Genomic DNA, 22,397 nt, shown 5'->3' with positions numbered 1-22,397 from the left:
GCAGTTTTTTTCCTATCTGTCCTTCAAAGGCATCTCTGCTCTACGTACTTCCTCTAGTGGGGATATGAAATATGTTTCAGCTTACCTGAATCTAGCTCACATTCCACATTTCTTGCTCGTTCCTAGGGGAAGGTTATTAAAATACTTGTCTTCCAGGGTCTTTGGAGTCAACTCTGTATTTTGTCATAGGTATTCTTCATCTCCGTTGTTTCTGGGCAGCATCTTAAGTACATCTGTTACACAGGGCTTTTTTCTGTAAAGCTACTCAGCTGATGATCTCCCTTTCTCTCTCTCTCTCTCTCTCTTTCTCTCTCTCTCTTTTTCTCTCTCTCTTTCTCTCTCTCTCTCTTTCTCTCTCTCTCTTTCTCTCTCTCTCTCTTTCTCTCTCTCTCTTTCTCTCTCTCTCTTATGTAGTAAACTTTCCCTGAATGCCAAAGTTTCAAAGAAAAATAAAAGACAGGCTTCAAAGAAGAAGGCTGATCAGCAGATGAGTTCTTCTACTGGGAATCATTTTCAGGTACTGGATGACAGCACTTTCAGTGAAACATCTCAAGATGGAAGAAGGTACTGAATAGAAGGAATATTGTAAATAAAACTTTTTCATGATAAAGGTTGACCTAAAAGCTAACGGGAAGTTTTGTAAACCAGAGTGCACAATGATTCTTATTCTTTCATATGACAATACTACCTGATGCCCTTTGTATTCAAAACCACTTGTTTTTTAGCTTAGAGTGCTTTGAGCATACCAGCCAAGTTAATGATAAGGTCAGACGTGCACAAATTCTGAATAATTACCTGAGTGTGAGTGTGTGTGTGTGCATAAATATATATATTTTATCTTTTCCAACAGAGAGAGGAGAGACTAAAATTACTCTTCCACTGCAGGCATCTTAGTTCTTTCTGCCTTTTGAATTATTTTTTTTTTCCAGCTCTATCCCCTCCCGACTTCTTGCTTGCCCCAAAGTTACTGTTGCGGGAGACAAAGTGAGAAACAGTAGGTGCTGATGCTGTCCAAGCACTGTCCAGCAACAGCTCAAGCATTGGTGTGTTATCAACACTGCCCTGGTCAGAAATCTAACACGCAGCAATGTGCGAGCTGCTATGAAGAAAATTAACTCCATCCCAGCCAGACCCAGTACACCAGAGAATCCAACATTAGGTTGCTTTGACCTGTAAGAGAAGGATTCTCAATACTGAAAAGAGCTGAACCTCTAGATTTAAATAGCAAATGCACATAACTCTGTATCTGCATCTCTCTCTATATATATCTATAGCTGTAAGATTCCTGTCACCTTGGGTAAAGTGCAGAGAATAGTAATTTCAGCTATTTGCTTAATATCCCGTGGCAAAAATAGCCTTCCAATAAACATAATACTACACAAATTTTTTTCAGTCTTCAACTCCATCTAACAAAATTCTCATAATAATTTTTAGTTTAATTCACTACTGACGTTAAGTTTCAGAGCAACCTTAGATATTGTTCATAATGCAATATAAATATTCCAGTACTGAATACTTATGTTTCTGTTTTCCAGACCTGCAGCAAAACTAGGGAGTGAAAAGAACAAGGTAATGTAAAATTAATGTCTTGATAAATAGCTTGTGTCAGCCTTCAATCACTTAGATGGGAACAGTGTTTATGTAGTGATCAACCAGATGCACAAATTACTGCTAGTATGCAGCTTTGTAATATTTGAGCCAAATCTATGGACTGTGAATGAGGGAAATGCATCAATCATGCATTTGTAATGATGTGTAATAGTATATAGCTGTATACAGAAAATATTTTGTTCTTTGTAGGTCAGCACACAAATGGATGTAACTGCTGACCATGATTTAGCTCGTTCATCTGACACAGCTTCAGCGGATGCTGAATTACCGACTTCAACCTACAAAGAGGCGATGCTGCTGTTAGAACAGCTTCATGTGGATCATACGGGTATGTTTTCAAGTCACTTTGTCTTCAGCTGTTACAAGTTCCTCTTTTCAAACACGATTGCTTTGTATGCTATTTTAGTTTTATATTTTGATCTAACAGTTCTTTATGATTAGAGATCACTCTCAAAAGATGTGAAATTATCTTGCCTAAGCTTAGAAGTCTGCCTGTCTTTTCAGCAAACATACCTTTATCATTGGTTCTCTGTCTGATCAGAGCTGGAGAAGCAGGTTCTTGAAAAGTACTGTTCAGCTACTCCTAATGCAGTCATTGATAGTTACTAAGATCCTCTTTATATCCCCTCAATAGCTAATTACAAATAGTGCAGGAAAATAATGGCTTTGCTTAAATACTTGTATATAGGTGTATATATATAAAATCAACTGTCATAAGATGCTTGCATATATACACACAACTTTATATAAGAATAGGCATCACTATGTCTGTTAAACTATGCTAAAATGGCATCTTCTCACAGAGACCTCCCCACTACCTGCAGTCTTCCCACTACCAAAACCTCACCACCTACACCCAGTGCAGTAAAAGCATTAAATAATGTATACATTGGGAAGTATTTGTGCATATGTGCAGCTTTGCAGGTTTTTTTCTGTCTCCAAATAGGTTCTGCTATTTTCTTGAAACTTCAAAACATACTTCTTGAGTATGAACGGATAATAGAACACGAAAAAAATCGATATTCGGCTGTCTGGAGAGAAGTAAGGAAACTGAAAAGTGAAAAGGAGTCGTCACAATTAAGAGCAGAAGAGACTCAAGAGTGGAAGAATGATATTCAAAGTCTTAAGTATGTAACCTTGTGTTCTGATAATGTGTTATCTTGTCGGTGTTTCTGTTTCAGAAGATGCTGATGGTACAGGCGATAGGATGAAAAGATTCTAGTCTTCTGTGTTTGGGTTTTTTGCTATAAGGGACACAATGTCAAGGGGAAAAATGCCTGGCTATTTGCTCCATGTGAAAACTTCTGGATGTTGTTTAGACTTCTGTTTTTTTTTTTTTTAATAGCCAGAGAGGAAAAGAGAGCACCTATGGGAAAATGAGGTTTATAAGAGAGAGAATTGCATGACATCTCTGCAGCTTCTCTTGGTATATAATATTAGGAATTCTGGTAACTCTAGAGTGCGACTCAGAGCAGAGCTTAGAGCATTTTTTTGCTTGCTTGTTTGTTTATTGGAAAGGTGAAGTTTGGGATTGCCCCTTCCCTCATACTCCTGAGCTAGACCTGGATGGTGTGGGGTTTTTAATCACATTCACATCACTTCAGACAAGAGTGGCGAGCAGCACCAGAGGACATTCAGCAAGGACAAATGCAGAGCCCAGCACTTGGGAAGGAAGAGCCCCTTGTGATGACTCAAAATTCTCCAATATCTATCGACTACAAAGAATAAACATTTTCATTCTAAAGAAAGTCTGGGTGCAATGTTAACTTTACACTTGTAGAAGCTATCAGTTTTGTGAAATTACACTAAAAATTGTATGTAAAGCTTTTTCCTTGCAATATAAACCATGCAAATACAAATTGTTACTGTCAGTCTTTCAAATAATTTATTAGTGGTTGCTAATACTTGTTTTGCAGAATTTCTAAAGCAAATTTTGAATTGGCAGCTCTTTATGTGTGTCTTTTGTGTGACTGTTGCAAGGATATCAGAAGAATATTGAAAATAATTAACAAACATAGAACTGCTTCCTTGTTTGGTTTCCATGGACACACCATGAACCATTTTATACCATGGTGGTGCTAATTGCTGATTGTTTCAGTTAGTAAAAAAGTTGACATTCCCTAAGGCTTTCGTGATAAATGAGCTTCAAAATTAAATTGCTGTTCTTTCTCCTAGATATAGGTCCCTTGAGGTTTAAAACTAGTTTTACTAGTATTAAGCTTAAACCCTATGCATTTCTAAGTCTGTTTTTGAATACAGACCTCATTCTTGAGGAAAGAGAAACTGCTTGCTTTTCTTCTGGTCAGCAATTGTTTGAGACTTAGAGAAGGCTTGCTAAAAAACTGTTGGCTCTCTCACAAATAGGTGGCATATTGCTTCATCAGTATGACTTGCAATCACTAAATCCATGACGTGGAGGCAATGCTCAGCATATTAAAAGAATGTAAAGAAATCATAGTAAAAGTTGGATGCTTTCATCTGATAAGACAACAAATTGCTTTTGAAAGAATTGTTTGATACCATGGATAAGGGAAGGAAGTTAGAGTTGTTTAAAACATTAGAAATGACAGTAAAAATATGAAAACTGAAAAAATTTAACATTTTCATGGTTTGAGTTGTCTCTGCAAGTTCATAATGTGGAATATACTTTTTCTATTGGTGCTTTATTTCTCAAATATTCTTGTTAAATCCCAGACGTACTTTGAAACAAGAAGAGGAAAAGAGGCTCAGAGTGGAAACTCTCTATGAGAAAACAAGTGAAACACTCAGAAAGAAAGAAGATCAATATTGTAAAGAAATGGAGGAGAAGCAGCAACTTGAGTTACGCTCAAGGAATGTGGAAATGGAGCTAATAACACTGAGAAAGCTCTTGAAACAGGTATGTTAAATGAGTTACATATTTGTCTTCTTATTTGCTGCTTCTTTTTAATTGGAATTGGATTCCAGTATGCCTAAAGAAAGGAGGCAGTTTGTTCATGCCAGAGGCATTGGATACCTATTGCCAAATCTTAAGGGCAGTTGGGAACAGCTGGTTCACAGATGGTCTGGTGGTTTGTTTGTGAGTTTGGTTTGGTTTTGTTTTTCTTTGCAAGTTCATGATCCCTCTTCTCTCTTTTAAAATTTAGTTCTCATTTGTATTTCAGGCAAAGCCTGACAATCAGTTCTTTTTCTAAATTACTATAAGACATTCTGTATTCCTTCATTTTTTTCAGAAGAAAATTAAAATTGATTATTTATAGATGGGTTATCATGACTTGAGAAGCAAAACTATTTGCCAGGATACCAAGGAGAATGTGAAGATATTGCTAGCTCTGATTTTTCTAAAGATGCAAGTAGTTTAATTGTATTTCTGTAGGTTGAAGAAGAGCGTGATGAGACACGGAGACAGCTCTCTCAGGAGAAGAGCGCCAGAGCCCTGCAAGAAGAGATTTTGAACCACCACCTTTGGAGGCAAAAGGAACTAGAGGAGGAGGCAAGACGAACTATTGAAAAAAATGCAGAGGTAAGCAGATTTTTTTCCGATTTAATTGAATTTCGCCATGTTTGGTCTAAAGTCATAACAGATACTGTATAACTTTTTCTGCTTCTTGATGGATTATTTACAGTTCACCAGCATAACTTAACTTTGTACACACCTTTCCTGTTTTCCCTTATGTCTTTGAAGTTCTGGAAAGTAACATTGGTCCCATACGTACCTGAATTGTACATGCAAGTAGAAACAGCATAGTGTCTCTATTAGTTTCCCTTAAGCTATTTGTTATTTTTCATTTGATAGATATTTTGTCGTCACTTCTTAAGATTTCTAGCATTGAAACACGAGCTACTTGTGTCAAGGGAATGTGACCGGGAAGAAAGTTCTTTGACGCTTACTCTTTGTGTTCCCATTACTTGCTTGTTTTGGTTTTTCTTGGGTTTTTTTAATGACTTATTCTTTTATCGGACTTACTTCAAGTATGCCTTTTGCACCTCCACGTGCTACAATTTTGTGAAGGAATATCAGCAGTAGATTAAACTCTCTATAGATAGAATAATTGGAGGAGAAAAAGCCATCATAAGCACTGTATAAAAATAATCCTGAAAAGAGTTTGCTAAATTTACTACAAATATGCAGTGCTTGGAAGAATTATTTGTTCTTGGCTGTTGTGTGAGCCAACACAGGGAAGTCGCAGGAGCAACCACAAACCATAGATGAAATGCAAAGAGTAAATTCATTTTCATTCTCCAAAATGCCCCCAAGCAACCAGCACTGGTCCACAAGCGGGGACGCTGGCACTGCAGAGGTCAGTCCTTGCTAGAAGATCTGCAAACCTGCTGGTTTCACCTGTATTATAAGGATGGAAGCAGGCGTAGTTTTTATGTGCTTTGATCTTTCTCACAACAAAGCAGGAATCTCAGGCGTATTTGATAAGGTGCCATGGAGTTTCTCACAGGCCTATTTTATCTAAACACAGAGGGTTCTACTTGTCAGGCACACAAGGCCAAAACAAAATTACTGTGATCTATGTGCTTTTCTACACACCAGCTGCAATCGCCTGGCCATATTTACAATTCATCTCCTCACCAATCTTCCATTATTGGGCAGCAAAGCTGTAGGAATATAAATGTAGGCTGAAAACGTTTATGTGGAAAAAAAGCTTATATACATATATATATATATATATATATAAATACATAATAAACGGCAAAAAGAAAAGACGGCTTTCCAGGGATGATTATGTTGTATAGCTGACTTTCAGTAATGCAAAAGGATAAGTTTTAATAAGGCGTTTGAGAAGGAAAATACCCTTTTTTAGCTTTGTTTTTGCGAGATTTGTAACACAGCTAAATTAGCCTTAAAGGCAATATTTTAAAGGCATGCACATTAAAGAAAACATTGTGGTTTTAAAAGCTTTATTTATGAGATGTTTTAAATAATTTTATTATTTGGTTGCTGGTTTAAGAAAAAATGTATTGCATGTTTGGGATGTTCACTTACGTTTTAAGGGTATGTTACACTTCCATTGTGTGCATACATTGTACATGTACATGGGTTCATAGAGTAGCTTGTGTATTACCTGAAATTTCACTCTCATCTTTGAAGTCATGCTTCAGTATTAGAAATTTTAAAAAGCAGTTTAGTGCTGAAGTGGGTTTGTATGTTCATTTCCCAACTGGCTATTTATTTATGTTCCCTGTCATTCAGGAATCTGACACGGAGAGAGAGTAGGATCTGTTGTACAAAAATCAGTTACTACAAGATGAGATTACTAGGTTAAGAGTAGAACTGGATCAAGTAAGACTTAGGCATCAGGAGGAAGAAGGAAAATATTTAGAGGAAAATGAGACCTTAAAGAAAAAAACGAAGATCTCAAAAAGCAACTTAAACTGAACGAGGAAGCCTTAGCACAAACAGTTTTTCAGTACAATGGACAACTGAGCTTATTAAAGACAGAATCTGCAGTGCTAAGTTCCAAACTCGAGCAGACAAAAGAAAGCTAAGACAGACTAGAGACAGAAATTGAATCATTTCGCTCCTGCCTGAACACAACAGTTCAAGAACTCGAACGTCATCAGTCATCAAAAAGTGATGTCGAACGAACGTTTCAGAGAGAGCGCGATGAATGGCTTTGCTTGCAAGACAGACTCCAGCGTGACCTCTCTGATGTGCGAGAAACCAACAAGAGCTTGTCTCAGCAGCTGAGTAGAGCTGAAAGCAAGGCTAATAGTCTAGAAAATGAGCTTCACCAGTTGAAACAAACGCTCAGAGAAAAAACATTGCTTTTGGAAATGACACAAAAAGAATTAAGTCAAGCCCAGAGTCAGGCAAAGGAATGTGATCATGCTCGACAATTTGAGAAGGATCAAGTAAGCAAATTCATAATAAAGCAGGAATCCATGCAGGAGCCACTGGCCCACCTCCAGAGTGAAAACCTGTTACTCCGTCAGCAACTGGAAGATATGCAGAACAAGGGGATCCTCAAAGAGAAAGTAGTGAATGATGTGCAGGACCGGTTTAATGATATTTTCAACAAACTCAGAGCTGATACTGAAAAGCCAGTTTATCTAGTAGAAGAGAGAAACAAGGAATTAAATGCTAAGTGTACTGATTTAAGAGAACAAGTCTTTAAATATGAGACTGACAAAGTAGAAAGAGAGGTAAAGTATACGCTTACAAAGAACAATTTAAAGTTTGTCAGTTCTTGAAATTCTTTTATGTTTCTAAAATGTATCAGGTATAAGTTATGTGCATGGGCTCAAATAATGCTGTTTTATTCTGGTTTGCCTTGTTTCTCTTGGAATTATGGAAGGTTTTGGCGAACAGGATGTTACTGCTCAGATCTGAGCAGTGAACAGAACACAGGTATCTAGGTCTAAGCTTTGATCAAGAAAGGTGATTCTTCTCTAGAACTTTTTTCACCTTTTCTTTAGTCCATTTTTGCCCTCTGGAATGATTTTAATTATTTAATGGGTTTTATCTATGTATCACACTGATGACACAAGTAAGAATGGTATAAAGGGAAGAACAATCCAAAATGCAAGGGTTGTGAAATGAAGATGCAGACAAGTGAAGCGGTGGGGGATGAATTTATATTAAGCTCCTACATCAAAAAAAAAAAAAATTTGCTTTTCCATAAGTTGCTATCGAAATTGAAGAGTATTAGTAGTGGCCAGTATTAATTTATGGATGTTTTTGGGGGTTCTAAGGGTCCTGCCTGGTCCTCAAGAAGTTCATTTCAGACACTGACCTAAGCTTCCTATTCTCTGTTTTATGACGTGTGGCCATATTTAAATGTGTTCTTTCTTTGTGACTCTGTGAAAGACTAATTAACTGGACAGAAGACTCATTAGGACATCCGCTAAACTGTCTTTCTGCAAATTCACACAGTACATGAATATGAAACATGCTCCTATGCAGAGCACTAGCATAAAATTATGTCCCTTAAACATGCAGGACCCATGTGTTGCTCCCATTTCTGCATGCAGATGTTTTTTGTTGAGAAAAGTGGTGGAAAAGAATAAAGGCAGGGAGATATAGGGGGTAGGAAGGGAGGTAGGGGAGCTGTAGGTAATGGGAGAGTGCATCCAGATTTTTGTAAATCTAATCTGCCAGTATAAAGGCAGTTGTTATTTTTAAATAAACTCAGTAAGAAGACTGCAAAAGGATGTGCTTGAACATGTACTTAAAGTGTATCTCAAAAGAGCTTTCAGCTAGATGTATTCATTTAATTATAGAATCAAAGAATCATTTCAGTTGGAAGAGACCCTTCAGGATCATCGAGTCGAACCGTAACCTAGCCTAACTCTAGCACTATATTTGTGTAATGGATGAACAGAACAAAGGACAATCTAATACAAAGTCCTGCCTTTGGTCATCAGAGTAATATCTGCAGTCGAACTATCGCTCTTGTATTGCAACAGATTTCGTTGCCTTTTGTTAGAAAAAAAAATACATTATTGCAGCATGTGCTGGTGTATTGTTCCAAGAAGATTAGTACTTGAGCCTTTTGTATGTATTAGGAAACACAAGTCCTCATGAACAGCTGCTGATAGTTTGGAGGTGCTCAGCTGAGTAGGATGAAGAGAGGTCACCATCTGTGCAGATGCCTGCTGGTGGCAGGCAAGAGTTCCTACCTTTGAGTTCAATCTGAAGGCAGGTCTAATTGTATAATCAAATAAGTGAAGGCATATTTCAGGTTCTTGTAACCTTCTTCATGCTCATTTACCTGTTTCACTAGGGCATGATCAGACGGCTGCAGCAGGAACTTGCTGATGCTCTTAAAAAGCAATCTATGTCAGAGGCTTAATGAGGTTACTGTCCAAGTCTTTGACATGGGAATGCTCTGTCCTTACTTGGAAAAAGGTTTCTGTTTCCTAAGTTGCTTTGCAAAATAAACTGATGTGTCCATAGGTTATTGTGTTTGGTTTGGCCAAGCAGGTTGTCTGGTTTCTGATGAACACTAGGAATCCCGGACTGCTGCATTTGGGCTTTTTTATGCTGTCTCTGCTTTTTTTTACCTCCCCTGCCACCAGATGCTGTCAATTCTGAATGCTCTTGTAGCTTATTCTGCATATAATTTGTTTGGGTTTGGTTTGGGGGTTTTGTTGTTGTTGGTGGTTGGTTGCTTTTGTTTTGTTTGGGGGGTTTGTTTGCTTTTCTTTATTTTTTTATCTCTTATTCTCTCCCTTCTTTGGCCCTGCTCTAATTTGCCATCCTTGAGCAGCCTTCTTGCAAATGCACTGTAAGCTACTTTCTGAGGCAGGGGCCACCTTTGGCAGTGTTCTTACGACCACTGAAGTATAGAGGCCTGATCTAATCAGAAGTCATGTTAATCTATTATGCGGGAGTTGTGAAGTCACTTTAGGAGACAGATGAACTTTTCAATTCATATTTTTAGTGGAGGAGCAAACAGCAGATACAATACAAAGAGTGTTACAAGTCACTGAAAGGCTTGGAAGAGCAGTGTTGGTGCTTAGAAATGTGCTGTAAGAAATCAGTGTAGGGATGGGAGAGGCCAGTTTGAAGATGCTGCAGTAAGACAGTTTGTGGTCATTTGCCAGTAGAAGCCAAGGTTTGAATGTACTTGAAATGATGATGGTTCTTGGAGGAGGGGGTGTGCATACACACACGCAGTACTTGTATTCTTCAGCAGTAGTTGACTCCTCTCCATACAAGCTCACCTGACTACTGTGGATTCTTGCTGTGATTTTGCAGTTGTGGAAGATTGCCTTGGAAAATAAAGCAAAAGAAGTCGAGGGCTTCCTCTTGGCATCTTCTGAGGCTAATATAACCGTAAAACAGCTGGAAGAACGTGTGCAACGGTAAGAGAATAACTCAGTGAAGCCAGATGTCTCTTGCTTTCTCGGACTTTGTGAAAACTACAGGACAGTCTTGTTGCATCACAACAAGTTCATACGCTATTTTCAAGGATGCTTTTGGTTTCGATCATGTTATTTCACGCTGCTCTTTCACAAGTGGTGCTCTGGATTTCCATAACAAGACCTTTATTTCTTTTTAAGCCTCGAAATGGAAAATGCCAAGTTGGAAGCCACACTCCAGCAGCAGGGCAATAAGATCGAAGCCCTTCAGCGAGACCAGCAAACGTCTGCATCAGTAAGCTGGTCACAAACTTCCCTTTTTGTGAGCTCCCAAGCCTAGTTAACTGTTTCTGTGGGGAACTTTTAAGATGAGGTTTTCCTGGAGAGCCTAGGGGAGTTCAGTCCCTGTGTTCTTCTGAATACAGGCTTCTTACCTCTGAGAGGTAAGGATTTGGCACAAATATGCTGGTGTCACTATTGTCTGCATTAGACCTGTTGTGACATCAGATGCTGCTCCAGGCACTTGTGGCAATGTGTATTATTAAAGGTATTCATCAAGTTAACTCACGGAAATCCCACAGGGGATATTGCTGCCAAGCACTTTGTGCCAGGGGCCTGACTGGCATCATCAGACTGGGACAAAAAATTATACTCCAGGACATCTGCTGTGCTGGATTGCTTTTCCTTTGGCCACTTGGTATGTGTTTCCATGAAGCAGTGAAGAGGAATGCCTGTGGTATCATTTGCACAACTCAGTGTGAGCCTTGGCATTTCCCAGTGCCTCTATGCAGTGGTTAATTTTAGCTCAGAGAAGGTGCTTTCATCAGTGACCTTTATGAAGCAAATGATTTTTGTATTGTAACCAGTGAGCTTGGCTTCTTGCTATGACTCCAGCTGTTAGTGCTGAAGAGATTTTGAAAATAACTAGGTGTGAAAGTTGACCTTTGTACTGATACTGTCAAAGGAGGGAAGGGAGTCACAGTGCTGGTCCTTCCCCTTTGGTTAACAGGGCATGATTTTCAAACGTACTGTGGGTGGGAAAAGCTTAATACTTGTTTTAATTGAAGATTCTTCATATCCCACATGATGTTGTCTTTCCATAAAGCAAAAGGCAGAGGTGATGATTGCTAACAATTTTACAGCGGCATCAAACTAAGGCTGTTTTGATCGTTGGTGCTGGTTGTAAATGCTATAGGAATAAAGGTGTGAAGAGGTATATGTAATATTCATTTTTGGTAATGAGGTGTAAACTTCAGCCTGGAAAGTCATGGTGTGTCATCTTGTTTTTACAATGCTTCCGTAGATTCATAACCGCCTGGAAGAGTTAATAACTAGCTTGAGGACAACACAGGCAGCTGCAGAGGACCACCACCATCAGCAGGTACCTGACTGGCTTTGATGAATGACTGGTTTAGTCTTTGGATTTTTTGTGTGCAGCTAATTGATGAAAGCAAGACACATTCCTGTGTGATCTACTCTAGGTGTACCTGCTTTAGCAGGTGGCTTGGACTGGATGATCTCCAGAGGTCCCCTCCAGCTGCAGCCACTCTGTGATATCAGGTGGGCTGTGTAGGCACAGTGCAGCTGACAAATACCCTTCTGGTTTTAGGGCAAGGCAAAAGGGAAAAGGCTGTGAATTTCTTCATTCCCCTGCTGCTGTGTTTTGTATCTGTGTTGTGGTGTGCAAGATACTTGTGTTCATCAGCATGATTTGCCTGATGAATTATTTCTCCCATGCCACGAGTGGGGAATGAGCAAGTGGCTGTGTGCTTCTTAGCTGCCTACTGGAGTTAAACCGTGGCAGATGATGGACAGAATGAATGTTGTGGGCAGCAGGGCGATCTGTGGTTGAAAACTGAGAGGAGACTGAACTTAGGAGGCCAATCTTTTCTTGGCAGTTTTGTCAGAGGTTGCCCATGAGACCATGTCAGCTTCTGTCATGAGACCCAGTGTTTCACCTACTCTGTAAGGACACTTGAGAAAGTTGTACACCCTGAGGATTTTTTAATCTAAGCCTTTGTGCTAAGGTTTTCATGACCTTCTGTGTATCAGTAGACTTTTTTTTTTTTTTCTTAGAGAATGCCACTAAAAGCTTCATGTCTATTTGCATTCTTTATACTTGAACGGAATCAGCAAGTTCTATTCCACTCAAATGTATTGACCTGTTTGGTTTTTCTGATTTTGGTTGGTTGGTTTTCTTTGGTTTTGTTTTGGTTTGGTTTGGTTTTTTTTATCTTTTTTCTTTTTTTTTCTTTTTTTGCTGTCTACAGGTTGCAGAACTTTCCCAGCAGTTGGAGGCAGAGTCTGAAAAATGCAAGCAGCTGGAAGCTGAGAATCAGGATTTGCGAGAAGAGTTGTCCACCATGCATGAGAACCATCAAAAACTGGAGACAAGCAAATGGCAGCTGATAGAAGAGGTGGCTAACCTGAAACATCGTTTGGAGACTAGCATGGTGGATCGCAACCTTATAGAACAATATAAAAAAGAAGTGGAAGAACGAGCCGAACAAGAAATAAGACAAAAACTACAAGAAGTCAATCTATTTTTGCAGGCAAGTGAATTTCTTGTATGTGCCTGTAGTCTCAATTATATCCTTCTCTTGTGGTGATAATTTTGTAGTATGTTATTTTTGGTTCCTGATTCTGTGTGTTAGTGCTGTACTTCTACTGTCCTTCAGCAAAGACGGGAAATACGGCTGGGCAATGGTGCTTTCACGTGTGAGTAACGTGCCTGCAGGGCGCTGAATGCAAAGCTTGCCCAGGGTGGCTTTCTGTTTTGCAGTTCTTGGGCGGTATCACTGTCTGGCCTTGTTCTTACTGTTCATCCTTGAACTCACTATTGACACTTAGAGTTGTCATGGCCAGACATACAGGTCCTGCTTTGTCATTGTACAGGGGAAAGCGCTCAGAAAAGAAGTCACTGAAGTTGTACAGGGGGTGGAGGTGAGGGATCCTCATAATTTCTTGGAGGAATCCTTTTCTATATGCCCTGTCCTACAAAGACAGTGTTCTTTTGATTAGTAGCTTTGATAAGTAATGGTTCTAAGAAGGGGTTTCTTTTGGAATGAAAAAAGCAATGTAACGTGGTAGTTCCAGAGTTCTGCCTTGATTGCTGATGGTAGCGAGGAGGCACAGTTGCCTCACTGAGTAAAGGTGGGCCCTCAAAATTGCGTACAAGAAACTGACTGGTGGGGACTCTTCTGTTTTCTTTGCGGTGGTTCAAAGTGCATTATCTCCTTCAGACGCAGGCAGCCTCCCAGGACAGATTAGAACAGATCAGAGCCAGTCATCACGCTTCCCTGCAAAAACAACTGAAACACAGGATCAGAGAACTTGAATTTGAATTGGACAAGATACAAAATATTCAACAAGACAATATATTTAAAAAAGATTTCACGCAGGCGGAAGTGAAAAGGTACAAAGAGCTGTATCTGGAGGAGGTAAAAATTAGAAGATGCCTGGCAAATAAACTGGAAAGGTAAGTCCACGCTTTTTTGGAGTGGTAGTAAGATACTTTTTCCTCATACATTTTCCTCCTAAAATCCTTTTTCTATATCTGGTTAGTATTAGATATGTACACATAAGATGGTGTATTGTGAGGAAAGTACCTTAAGACCTTTCCCCTTTATTAGAACTGTCTCAATTTCTCTTTAGTGTTCCAGCAATAACACCACTGATCATGGCATTACTAGGGGATTTTTTAAGTTGTTTGTGCTTTAACAGGCAGCCTTTTTGCTAATCTCTAATAATCTCCTCCTCTTATTCTGTGTATGTCAGAAAAGATAAACGTGGTGCTTGAATGACAGGCTCTTCAGGCAGCAGAATTTGATTCTGTGAAGCAAAAGCAAAATAAATCTTTTCTGGATTCCATTTTAGCACCATGTCTGAGGTTTGAGCTCAGAGAGAGAGCCCAGAGTTCTTAGGCACATGACATGCCTTTTCTGCAGAAGCGCTGTAAACACACGGCATTCACAGGTTGCTTTGAAGCCCTAATGCTGACAAGTCCAAAGTGTTGGTAACTTGCTGGTCCTTCTAGGTAATGTGACTTCTTAGAAATAGGTTCTCCAAAAAAACCTCGGATCAAATTATATTCTTGTTTTGGACGGTCTTAATCCCTTCTACTTTCAGAAGTCAAATAATAGTCAAAGACCTGGAGGTTAACTTTGTGGAAGGGTTACTCCCACAGGTCATTCTTTGTATGCTTCTGAATGTTTCAGAGCTAATGAGAAACTCGCAGAAGCCAACGCGCATCTCCTTCAGGAACGCCATCGAAACAAATCAGTCATCGGAAGCAGCATCGTCAGTGGAGGTGTGGCTGCAAGTCCAATTCTGTATTCAACCGAATGGGAACATCTTGGCAACAATTTGGCACTTAACGGAAGGCTGAGTCTAGGAGAAAGCTTCCTAAGCCTAGCTGGGAGCACATTATCATCAAGAAACAGGGTTGAAGCCTATGTGGCTAAGGTAAGCATTTTGAAATACTGTTCTCAACTGCTGCTCGAGAGTATCTGTAAGCAAGGTTATTCTGCCTTTTAGCCTAAAGCTAGAATCCATTTGTAGTCAAGATGACAGTGTGTGGATTTCATCTGTTATAATGGAACTTCTTTAAACCATAGGAGTAGTCTGGTTTACCCTTCTTGCCAGCTCTGATATTAAAAAAGTTCTTGGTAGTAACAGCGGTTGTGTCTGAAGTACCAGGACTGTGCTGAAATTGAGTTCCTAGGCTCCGAGTATCATCTTATGGAGTCTCAGACGATCCAGCCTACTCTGTGCTCAGGTAACCCATGTGGGTAAGTAGTCAGTCAACACCGGTGTATGAAGAACAATTAATGAGAAGGTGACTGCTGCAGGGGAACCCGGGATGTTACTGCCTGAAGAGAGGTGCAGTGAGGTGAGAAGTGCCCGCTCAGGAGGCTTGGGATAGTCAGAGATGGTGCCTTTTCCAGGGACTGGGGGGAAGGAGAACAGTGGAGACATTTAGCTGACACTCTGCTCATGTGTTTGATGACAGACTTTAGCCAGACCTTCATTGTAATAATTCCCCTGTGCTTTCTTCCTGTATATTTTTTAAATGCCCAGTTATAATCCAGCAGGTGAGCTACAGATTGTTTTGTGCTAGTTAATGTTGCTCAGTAATGGGAATGTTACAACCTGGCTGACCAAGAGTTTCTCTTCATTAAAAAATCAGACCCCAAACCAAGACGTCTCTATTTGTTAGGATCTTTTAAGGCTTTTTCATGTTATGTTTGGGTTTTAAGAATATTCTAGAGCTCTAGTGTTACAAAAATGTAGCTGTTAAAATATTAACTATATATTTTCTGTATAATTCTAGGTATGGCAGGAACTGGATGAAAGAATCACTAAAGAAATTGAACAGGGTAATGTGTCATTATGTCAGGCATGTTTTTAAGGAAAAAGATGACTGTTCCTAACTCTTGAAAAGAATGGCTTGGAAGCTGTGAAGTTCCTGTTCTAAGCACAGATTTTCTTACTTTTTTTCTCCTAGCTTTCCAGTTTAGACTTGAATGTGAGACCTTCCTGCTCACCAGAATATTGTGCAGGAAGTTATGCGGTTGCCTGAAAAAAAGGCACAAAGACAACTAACTCATTTGCCCCACACAGATCCACTCAGCTTAAGCTAAAATCACCTTTCACGAGCGTTAATCTTCAAGCACAAACATCAAACATAAAAACAGCCCCGGGATAAGATTTTTATAACTTCAGCCATCACTACTTCTTCCCTGCACCTCAACTGCATTCAGCTCTAAACCACATCATACACGTTCCCTGCTGTTAGTTCTTAATGTTTGCTGTCTACTATTCATTGCTTCTATTTGTAGCTTATGTCTTGCAGTCTTTTTTGAAGAATATAATCAGTGACAAAATATACCCTTTCTTTAGGAAAAGTTAATTCCGTAGTGTTTAGGCACACACAAGTTTCAATACTTGTAATGCATAGCATAAAATACATGCTCTATAATATGAGGCCAGGTGTCCAAAGAGGAATTTCACCTCTTCATGATAAGTGGTCCCCCAGAGTCACCACTTTGCAGTGACTGGTGCTATTTGAAAGCAAGTAGGCCCTGAGAACGTTTCCTTCTGTTTCTGTGTGCTCTGAATCACACAGAGAGTGTTCAGCTGTGGCCTCAGAGCTCTTTCCACGTGTCTGAATGGACACAAAGTCATTGCATCGTGTCCGCGTGCGTTTTGAACGTAGTTGTGCGTCTGACAGAAGTCATAGAGTGTGCTTGGTTTGGGCACCTTGTCTAAAAAACGTGGCTGGAGAAAGATGGCTTTCATGGATTATGTGTTTTCATGGAGGAAAGAGGGTTTTGCCAGGGTGAGTTACAGAAATGCCCCTCAGAGAAGGTGCCAGGCTGGGAGACTTGTCCTGACCTGGCTGCACTGGACAAGCGTTGGTGTTTTCACAGCCAGATTCTTTCCAGTTTGTCACAGTGAATGCAGAAGCTGGTTTTTAGGAGTAGCGTTCCAGTAAATTACTGGTTTGAACATTTAAGGAAAACAGACACTTGAGGCTCAAGAGGCCTGCAGGGGGCTGAATTCAGCACTGGTGTAATCAGGTGCATTCCCTGAAGATGTTCAGCGTGGAACCTCTGGAATTGCTTTCACCAGCTTTAGAAATACTGCTGACTGATAAGCACATGAGGGGAAAAAACTAACAAAAAGTATTTCTTCCTTTGTGCCTGGCCCTTTCATTGTTACGTTCCCTTGGAAGTTTTCAAACCTCTTTCTGGACTGTAGTTTCTTCAGTTACCCCTAATGTTTTTACAGTGATTTATTTGGCTGTGTCTATTGGAAAAGTAACACCAGCAATCTTGTCTCTTTTCTCCCCAGCCACTGCTGAACTTGAAACTGGATCTACTGGAGCTTCTCCCGTGGGATCCACTGATAGATCTTCAAAAAATGTCCATGTTGACCAGGATCCACTTTGCAGGGCAATACGGGAGGACTGTGATGTTTTAACCAAAAGTTATCTGATCTGAGTAAAATGCTAGGGAAAGGCTCTGGAAATTCCCTCTGGTTTCCCATCCCTTGTTTCAGATGTGAAAACATGTTTATTGCAGTTTGAATATAAATGTATTTATTGCAGTTTGAATGTGAAATAAATAACTTACACTTTTTCTATGGATAAACAACGTTTAATCCAATTCCTTGTATTCCTTAAACATGTGTTCATTAGAGCATAAGCAAAACAGTGCTGGGTGCGTGGGGGATTCGCTCCGCCCAACACGCACACCTTTAAACAATAAGAAGTGTGCTTAAATACAGTAAGGTATTACATATTCATAATGACCCCAGGAATGCCTATACATATTCATAACCTTTCCCCGCTTCTTATTAAAATGAGTCTCAGATAACTATTTCCATAGTCTCCACCCTGACTCTCCTATGTTGCGCCTGCGCAGTGTCACTTGGTGATTTTGAGGAGGGGTCTTTGGGGTCTTTGGATGAAGGCTCCTTCAGCTTCGTCACAGTGAACTTTTTACCCTTGGCTCATTATGTTGAATTGGCTGGGACCCAAGCTGCCAAGTCAATTGAAACCAGACTGGTGCCCCTTTTGCTGTAAATCTTCATTATCTTGTCTCCTCAAGTTTACGGCTAGGTGCAGTAAAACTTCTTATCTTGGCATTCAATGGGGTTCTGTTTTCTTAACATAAATTTACATGAAGCTCTAAACTAAGCATTTATTGTGTGGCTAAGCCTTAAAATGTTAGTTTGTTAGTAGGCACCCACTATATGTTTAGTTAACCCTTAAAATGTTAGTTCCCTCTGTCAATATAACTTCATAAGCAAGTTTCATAACTTTTTACATAGAACTTAAACCACCTTTTCCCTTTTCCAGGTTCAGAGCCCGTGCCTCATTTGGTTATATCTGTAAACATTAAACATCTTAGCACAAATCACAACTGCATTTCTCACAATTCCCCCTTTTTCTTTTTATCCTATTGATTCGTGCTTTAGCTTCCAAGTTAGCTAGCACTTGCCTAGCAGCGGCTAGGTCCAGTTTGGTGTTATCTTTTAAAATCATTAAATTATACCCCGTTCCTTTTGTTGCCATTTCAGGATCTATAGGCATGCCCGAGATTTGCATGCCTTGGACTACTGAATGTATTAACCGAATAAAGCACGGGATCATACACGGCATGAACAGTAAACCCAGAAATGCACATACTATCATGAACCCTATTTTCTTCCACCAGGCTACCATTTCGAGACCAATATCCATTAGGTGGACCTGGGTACCAAGTGGGAGGAATAGAGGTATTTGGTGAATTTGCCCACAACACTAACTTTCAGTCATTTGAGACCCCCGACATATCCAGCATGAGGTGACATTTAATTCCTGGGCTATTTTTCCATAAGATCTATAAACAGGTTTTTCCCTACTGTTGGTAATTGTAATCCCTTGTCTTTTTGCCTTATTTCTTCATACCAATCACTGCTTTTCTGTACCAATTTCTGTTTCTCTTGCTTTTTTTTTTAATTCCTGAGTGGCACTCTTAACTATCTCCTCCTTATACTGATCTTGCACTCCCCCTCCATCTGAATAGCCCCACATACCAGCTTGTGTAAAACAGATACGCTGTTCTCCCCTAGGGCAGGAGACAGAGCCTACACCGAGTCCACCCTTCCCTAGGTTAGTTGCTACCCATAATTTCTGCCCTTGGATTTCACACTCCTCCAATTTCGTTCTATCATAACATTCAGAGTTAATATGAGCGTGATAATTTAGAACATATTGGGTTAGTCTTCCTATTCTCACGCGCTCGTCGCACTTGGTACAGGGATTAGCCAGGCTAAGTTGGGAACAATAAGTCACCACTCCTAGCAAGAGGATCAGGTCCAGGTTTCTACACCCTCTGCCTCTCTGGCCTACCAGGCTGCAGCTGGCAGCCGAGTTCGTCATCTTCTCGGCAGCAAGGGTAGTGTTCCCAACTTTCCTATTTTTGCCGTTAGCATGGCGACTATCGTTTCCCAACTCTCAGCCTTCACTTCCCAGGAACAACAGGAGCAACATGGAATTTGATTTCTCTTTCTTCTCTATTCTTCTCTATTCTTCTCATCACTGCTGGACTCTCTAAATTTTGAATACACCTTTAGTAAATACCTCCCACCATTCTTCGCTATTCTTTTTCTGTTCTTCCAGTGACGACTAGAATCCTCAACCTAGCTTTGGTTTCCTTATGTTCTGTTCTTAGACATTTATTACACAATCCTGTTGATAAGTTCCCTTTGTGGATATGCTTATACCACAGTCCATTTACAACCTAAACATCAAATATAAATAGAGAATTACATATACAACTTGGTTCAACATATTTAACTATTAAACCATTCTCATTTTCATTTATACTGGGCATTCACATTAATAATACTAACAGTAGTTACACCACCGATCCCGTGTCAATTTCAATTTCAATTCCCCCGGTTCTTGAGTTGCTTTCCAGGTTCTTTCTTCCATCAGTGATCCTTTAACTCAAGAGACGCGTGTCCATCCTTTCTCTGCAGTCCGAACAGTTGTTTCTGTAGTTAACAAAACAAGAAAAGGCCCCTCCCATCATGGGTTGGAGTTTCTTCTTTCCGGGTTTTAATTAGTATTGCCCCCATATCTACCAAAAATTCTACTTGTTTTGTTCTTTTGGGTTTCTTCTCACCAATGCGGTAAGCACCACCCAGGCTGGTCACCCAGAAGAACTAAAAGGTGATCGTGAAAAATATAGTTTTCCAGGTTGCACCCGGGTTACCTTCCATGGTGTTTCACAGGCTTTCTTCCATCTAGAATGATGAATCCAGGCATTTTGCTCTTTAATATTGGTAGCAGTGAAGGATATCAGGAGGTCTTGAAACGGACCTTCCTATTATGGTTCCAAAGTTTTCTGCAAAAGACTTCACATATGCGTAAATAAAATGTGGCCCTCTATCAGAGGATATAACAGCTGGAACTCCAAACCTTGGTGGTATTTCGTGTATCAATGTTCTAGTCACCTCCTAAACTTTTGCTGTCCTGGTAGGGAATGCTTCTGGCCAACCTGAAAAAGTATCAGTTAATACCAACAAATATCGGTACCCCCCCTTTTCCTGGGAGTTCTGAAAACTCAATTTGCCATTGTGGTCCAGGCCCATTCCCCTTCCCCATCTGACCCATTTCTAGCTTGGGCATATTTTTGGGATTAGTCTGGAGGCAAAGATCACACTGCTGTCACCTGTTTTACAGCGATATACAAATTTCTAGCTCCAGTTTCCCTAATCAAATGTTTGCATAGTGGTTCTACTCCCCAAAATCCTTTCTTATGTTCTTCCCTTACTAAAGGCCAAACTACATGAAAGGGGACAATAAGTTTTCCCTGAGGGGTGTGAACCCACCCTTCCTTAGTATATGATTCCTCTAAATCTATGATGAGTTTCGATTCTCTTTAGTATACTCTGGCTTACCTTTTAAAGAGACCCGCCCGCCAAGGACCAGAGCACTTTCTGGTTTTACCTTTTTGCTTAGTCCTTTGTTTTGCCTCTCTGTCTGCCAGCCTTTTCTGATTCCGAGCTCACTTTCTGCTGTGCCTTATTATGCATGATTGCCATTTTCATAGGAAGTTGAACTGCTTCCGGTAGTTTCAATATCTCCTCCGCACGTTTGATATGTTTGCCTTGAGAGTTCAAAAGTCCCTTTTCTTTCCAAATTGCTCTGTGCACATGCACAACCCTCACAGTTAGCTGCTTCCGTCCATAAACCAGTTTTCAGCGTTTTCAATAGGAATGTCTTTTAGGTCTGGTCGATTGGATTATGTTGCTTCCGTGGTCTCCAGGCAGTCATGATGAACTGTTTCTCCAAAGTTACCACTGAGGAAAGAAGCTGGGTTGACAATGTTAGTGACGATAATTTCTACACCATTTTGTTAGACACTGTGTGGGATACTAGCACAGTCATTTTCTGACCCATGGTAAATCTCCAGGCCTCCTGTATATTCAGTACCACTGCAGCAACTGCCCGCAGGCATCCAGGCCACCCCTTTGCAGTTGCGTCTAACTGTTCGGAGAAATAGGCCACTGCTTGTCAATATGGGCCAAGATCCCGTGCCAATATACCCATGGCTATTCCCTCTTTCTTGTGAAAGTATAGGAAAAATGGTTTACTCACATCTGGGAGTCCTAGAGCAGGGGCTGACATCAAAGCCTTTTTAAGTTCTTTAAAGGCTCATGTGGCTTCCTTATTCCATTGCAGGTGTTCCTGGTCCATAGGATCCAGGTCACGCACGTCTCCTTGGTTCTAGTAGCGATTAATATGTCATCCACATATTGTAGCATCTGTCCCTCATCAGATGAGGCTTCCCAGCATTTAAAATCTTTAGCAAGCTGATTTCCAAATATTGTCGGGCTATTCGTGAATCTTTGTGGCAACACCGTCCATGTGAGCTGGGTTTTAAAGTTATTTTTAGGGTTCTCTCATTCAAATGCAAATATTGTCTGGCTAGCTTCATGGAGAGGGAGGCAAAAGAAAGCATCTTTTAAATCTAAAACGATAAACCAAGTCAAATTAGGTGTTAATACTCTCAGAAGGGTGTATGGGTCTGCTACCACTGGGTAGAGGTCCTCAGCTACTTTGTTTATAGCTCATGAGTCCTGAACCACCCAATATGACCCATCTGGCTTGCGGACAGGCAACACAGGGGTGTTAGAACTGGACTCACATTCCTTTAATAACCCTATTTGCAGGAATTTCTCTATTACTGGCCGAATTCCTACTTCTGAACCTGGGTCAGAAGGTGTATATATTATGTATATGTTATGGATTGACAGCAGCAGATGGTGTTCACTGTTTGCACCCGCAAATCAAGTTGATAACTGTATTTCTTGACACACTGCCAACTGTGAATATGCAAATTGCTTTTCATTGATAGCACCACCGTTCCCTACCCTTAAGCACTGCTTTAGCTGAGGGTGCTGTTATAGCTGACCTTTCGACTACCTATTAA

The 22,397-nt window shown here is 40.2% G+C and overlaps 1 protein-coding gene across 1 annotated transcript; it reads left to right on the top strand.

The window, feature by feature from the left end:
* Window positions 1-414: 414 nt before the first annotated feature.
* Window positions 415-17,522, top strand: LOC309452084 (ankyrin repeat domain-containing protein 26-like; the record flags this gene model as incomplete). The annotated part of the gene is given in 20 exon segments (XM_082076762.1): window positions 415-564; window positions 1,536-1,569; window positions 1,801-1,939; window positions 2,558-2,738; window positions 4,306-4,489; window positions 4,967-5,113; window positions 6,794-6,814; window positions 6,818-6,935; window positions 6,938-7,086; window positions 7,090-7,746; window positions 9,327-9,391; window positions 9,393-9,399; window positions 10,304-10,410; window positions 10,609-10,702; window positions 11,711-11,788; window positions 12,678-12,959; window positions 13,650-13,885; window positions 14,625-14,871; window positions 15,740-15,785; window positions 17,263-17,522. Coding segments are annotated over 20 exon segments (3,091 nt in total), but the record flags the coding sequence as incomplete, so codon positions are not given.
* Window positions 17,523-22,397: the final 4,875 nt, after the last annotated feature.

Source organism: Streptopelia decaocto, assembly GCF_964273445.1.
Source record: "Streptopelia decaocto genome assembly, contig: HAP1_SCAFFOLD_491, whole genome shotgun sequence".
Lineage (NCBI taxonomy): Eukaryota > Metazoa > Chordata > Aves > Columbiformes > Columbidae > Streptopelia > Streptopelia decaocto.
This window is presented reverse-complemented; position numbering and strand designations above follow the sequence as displayed.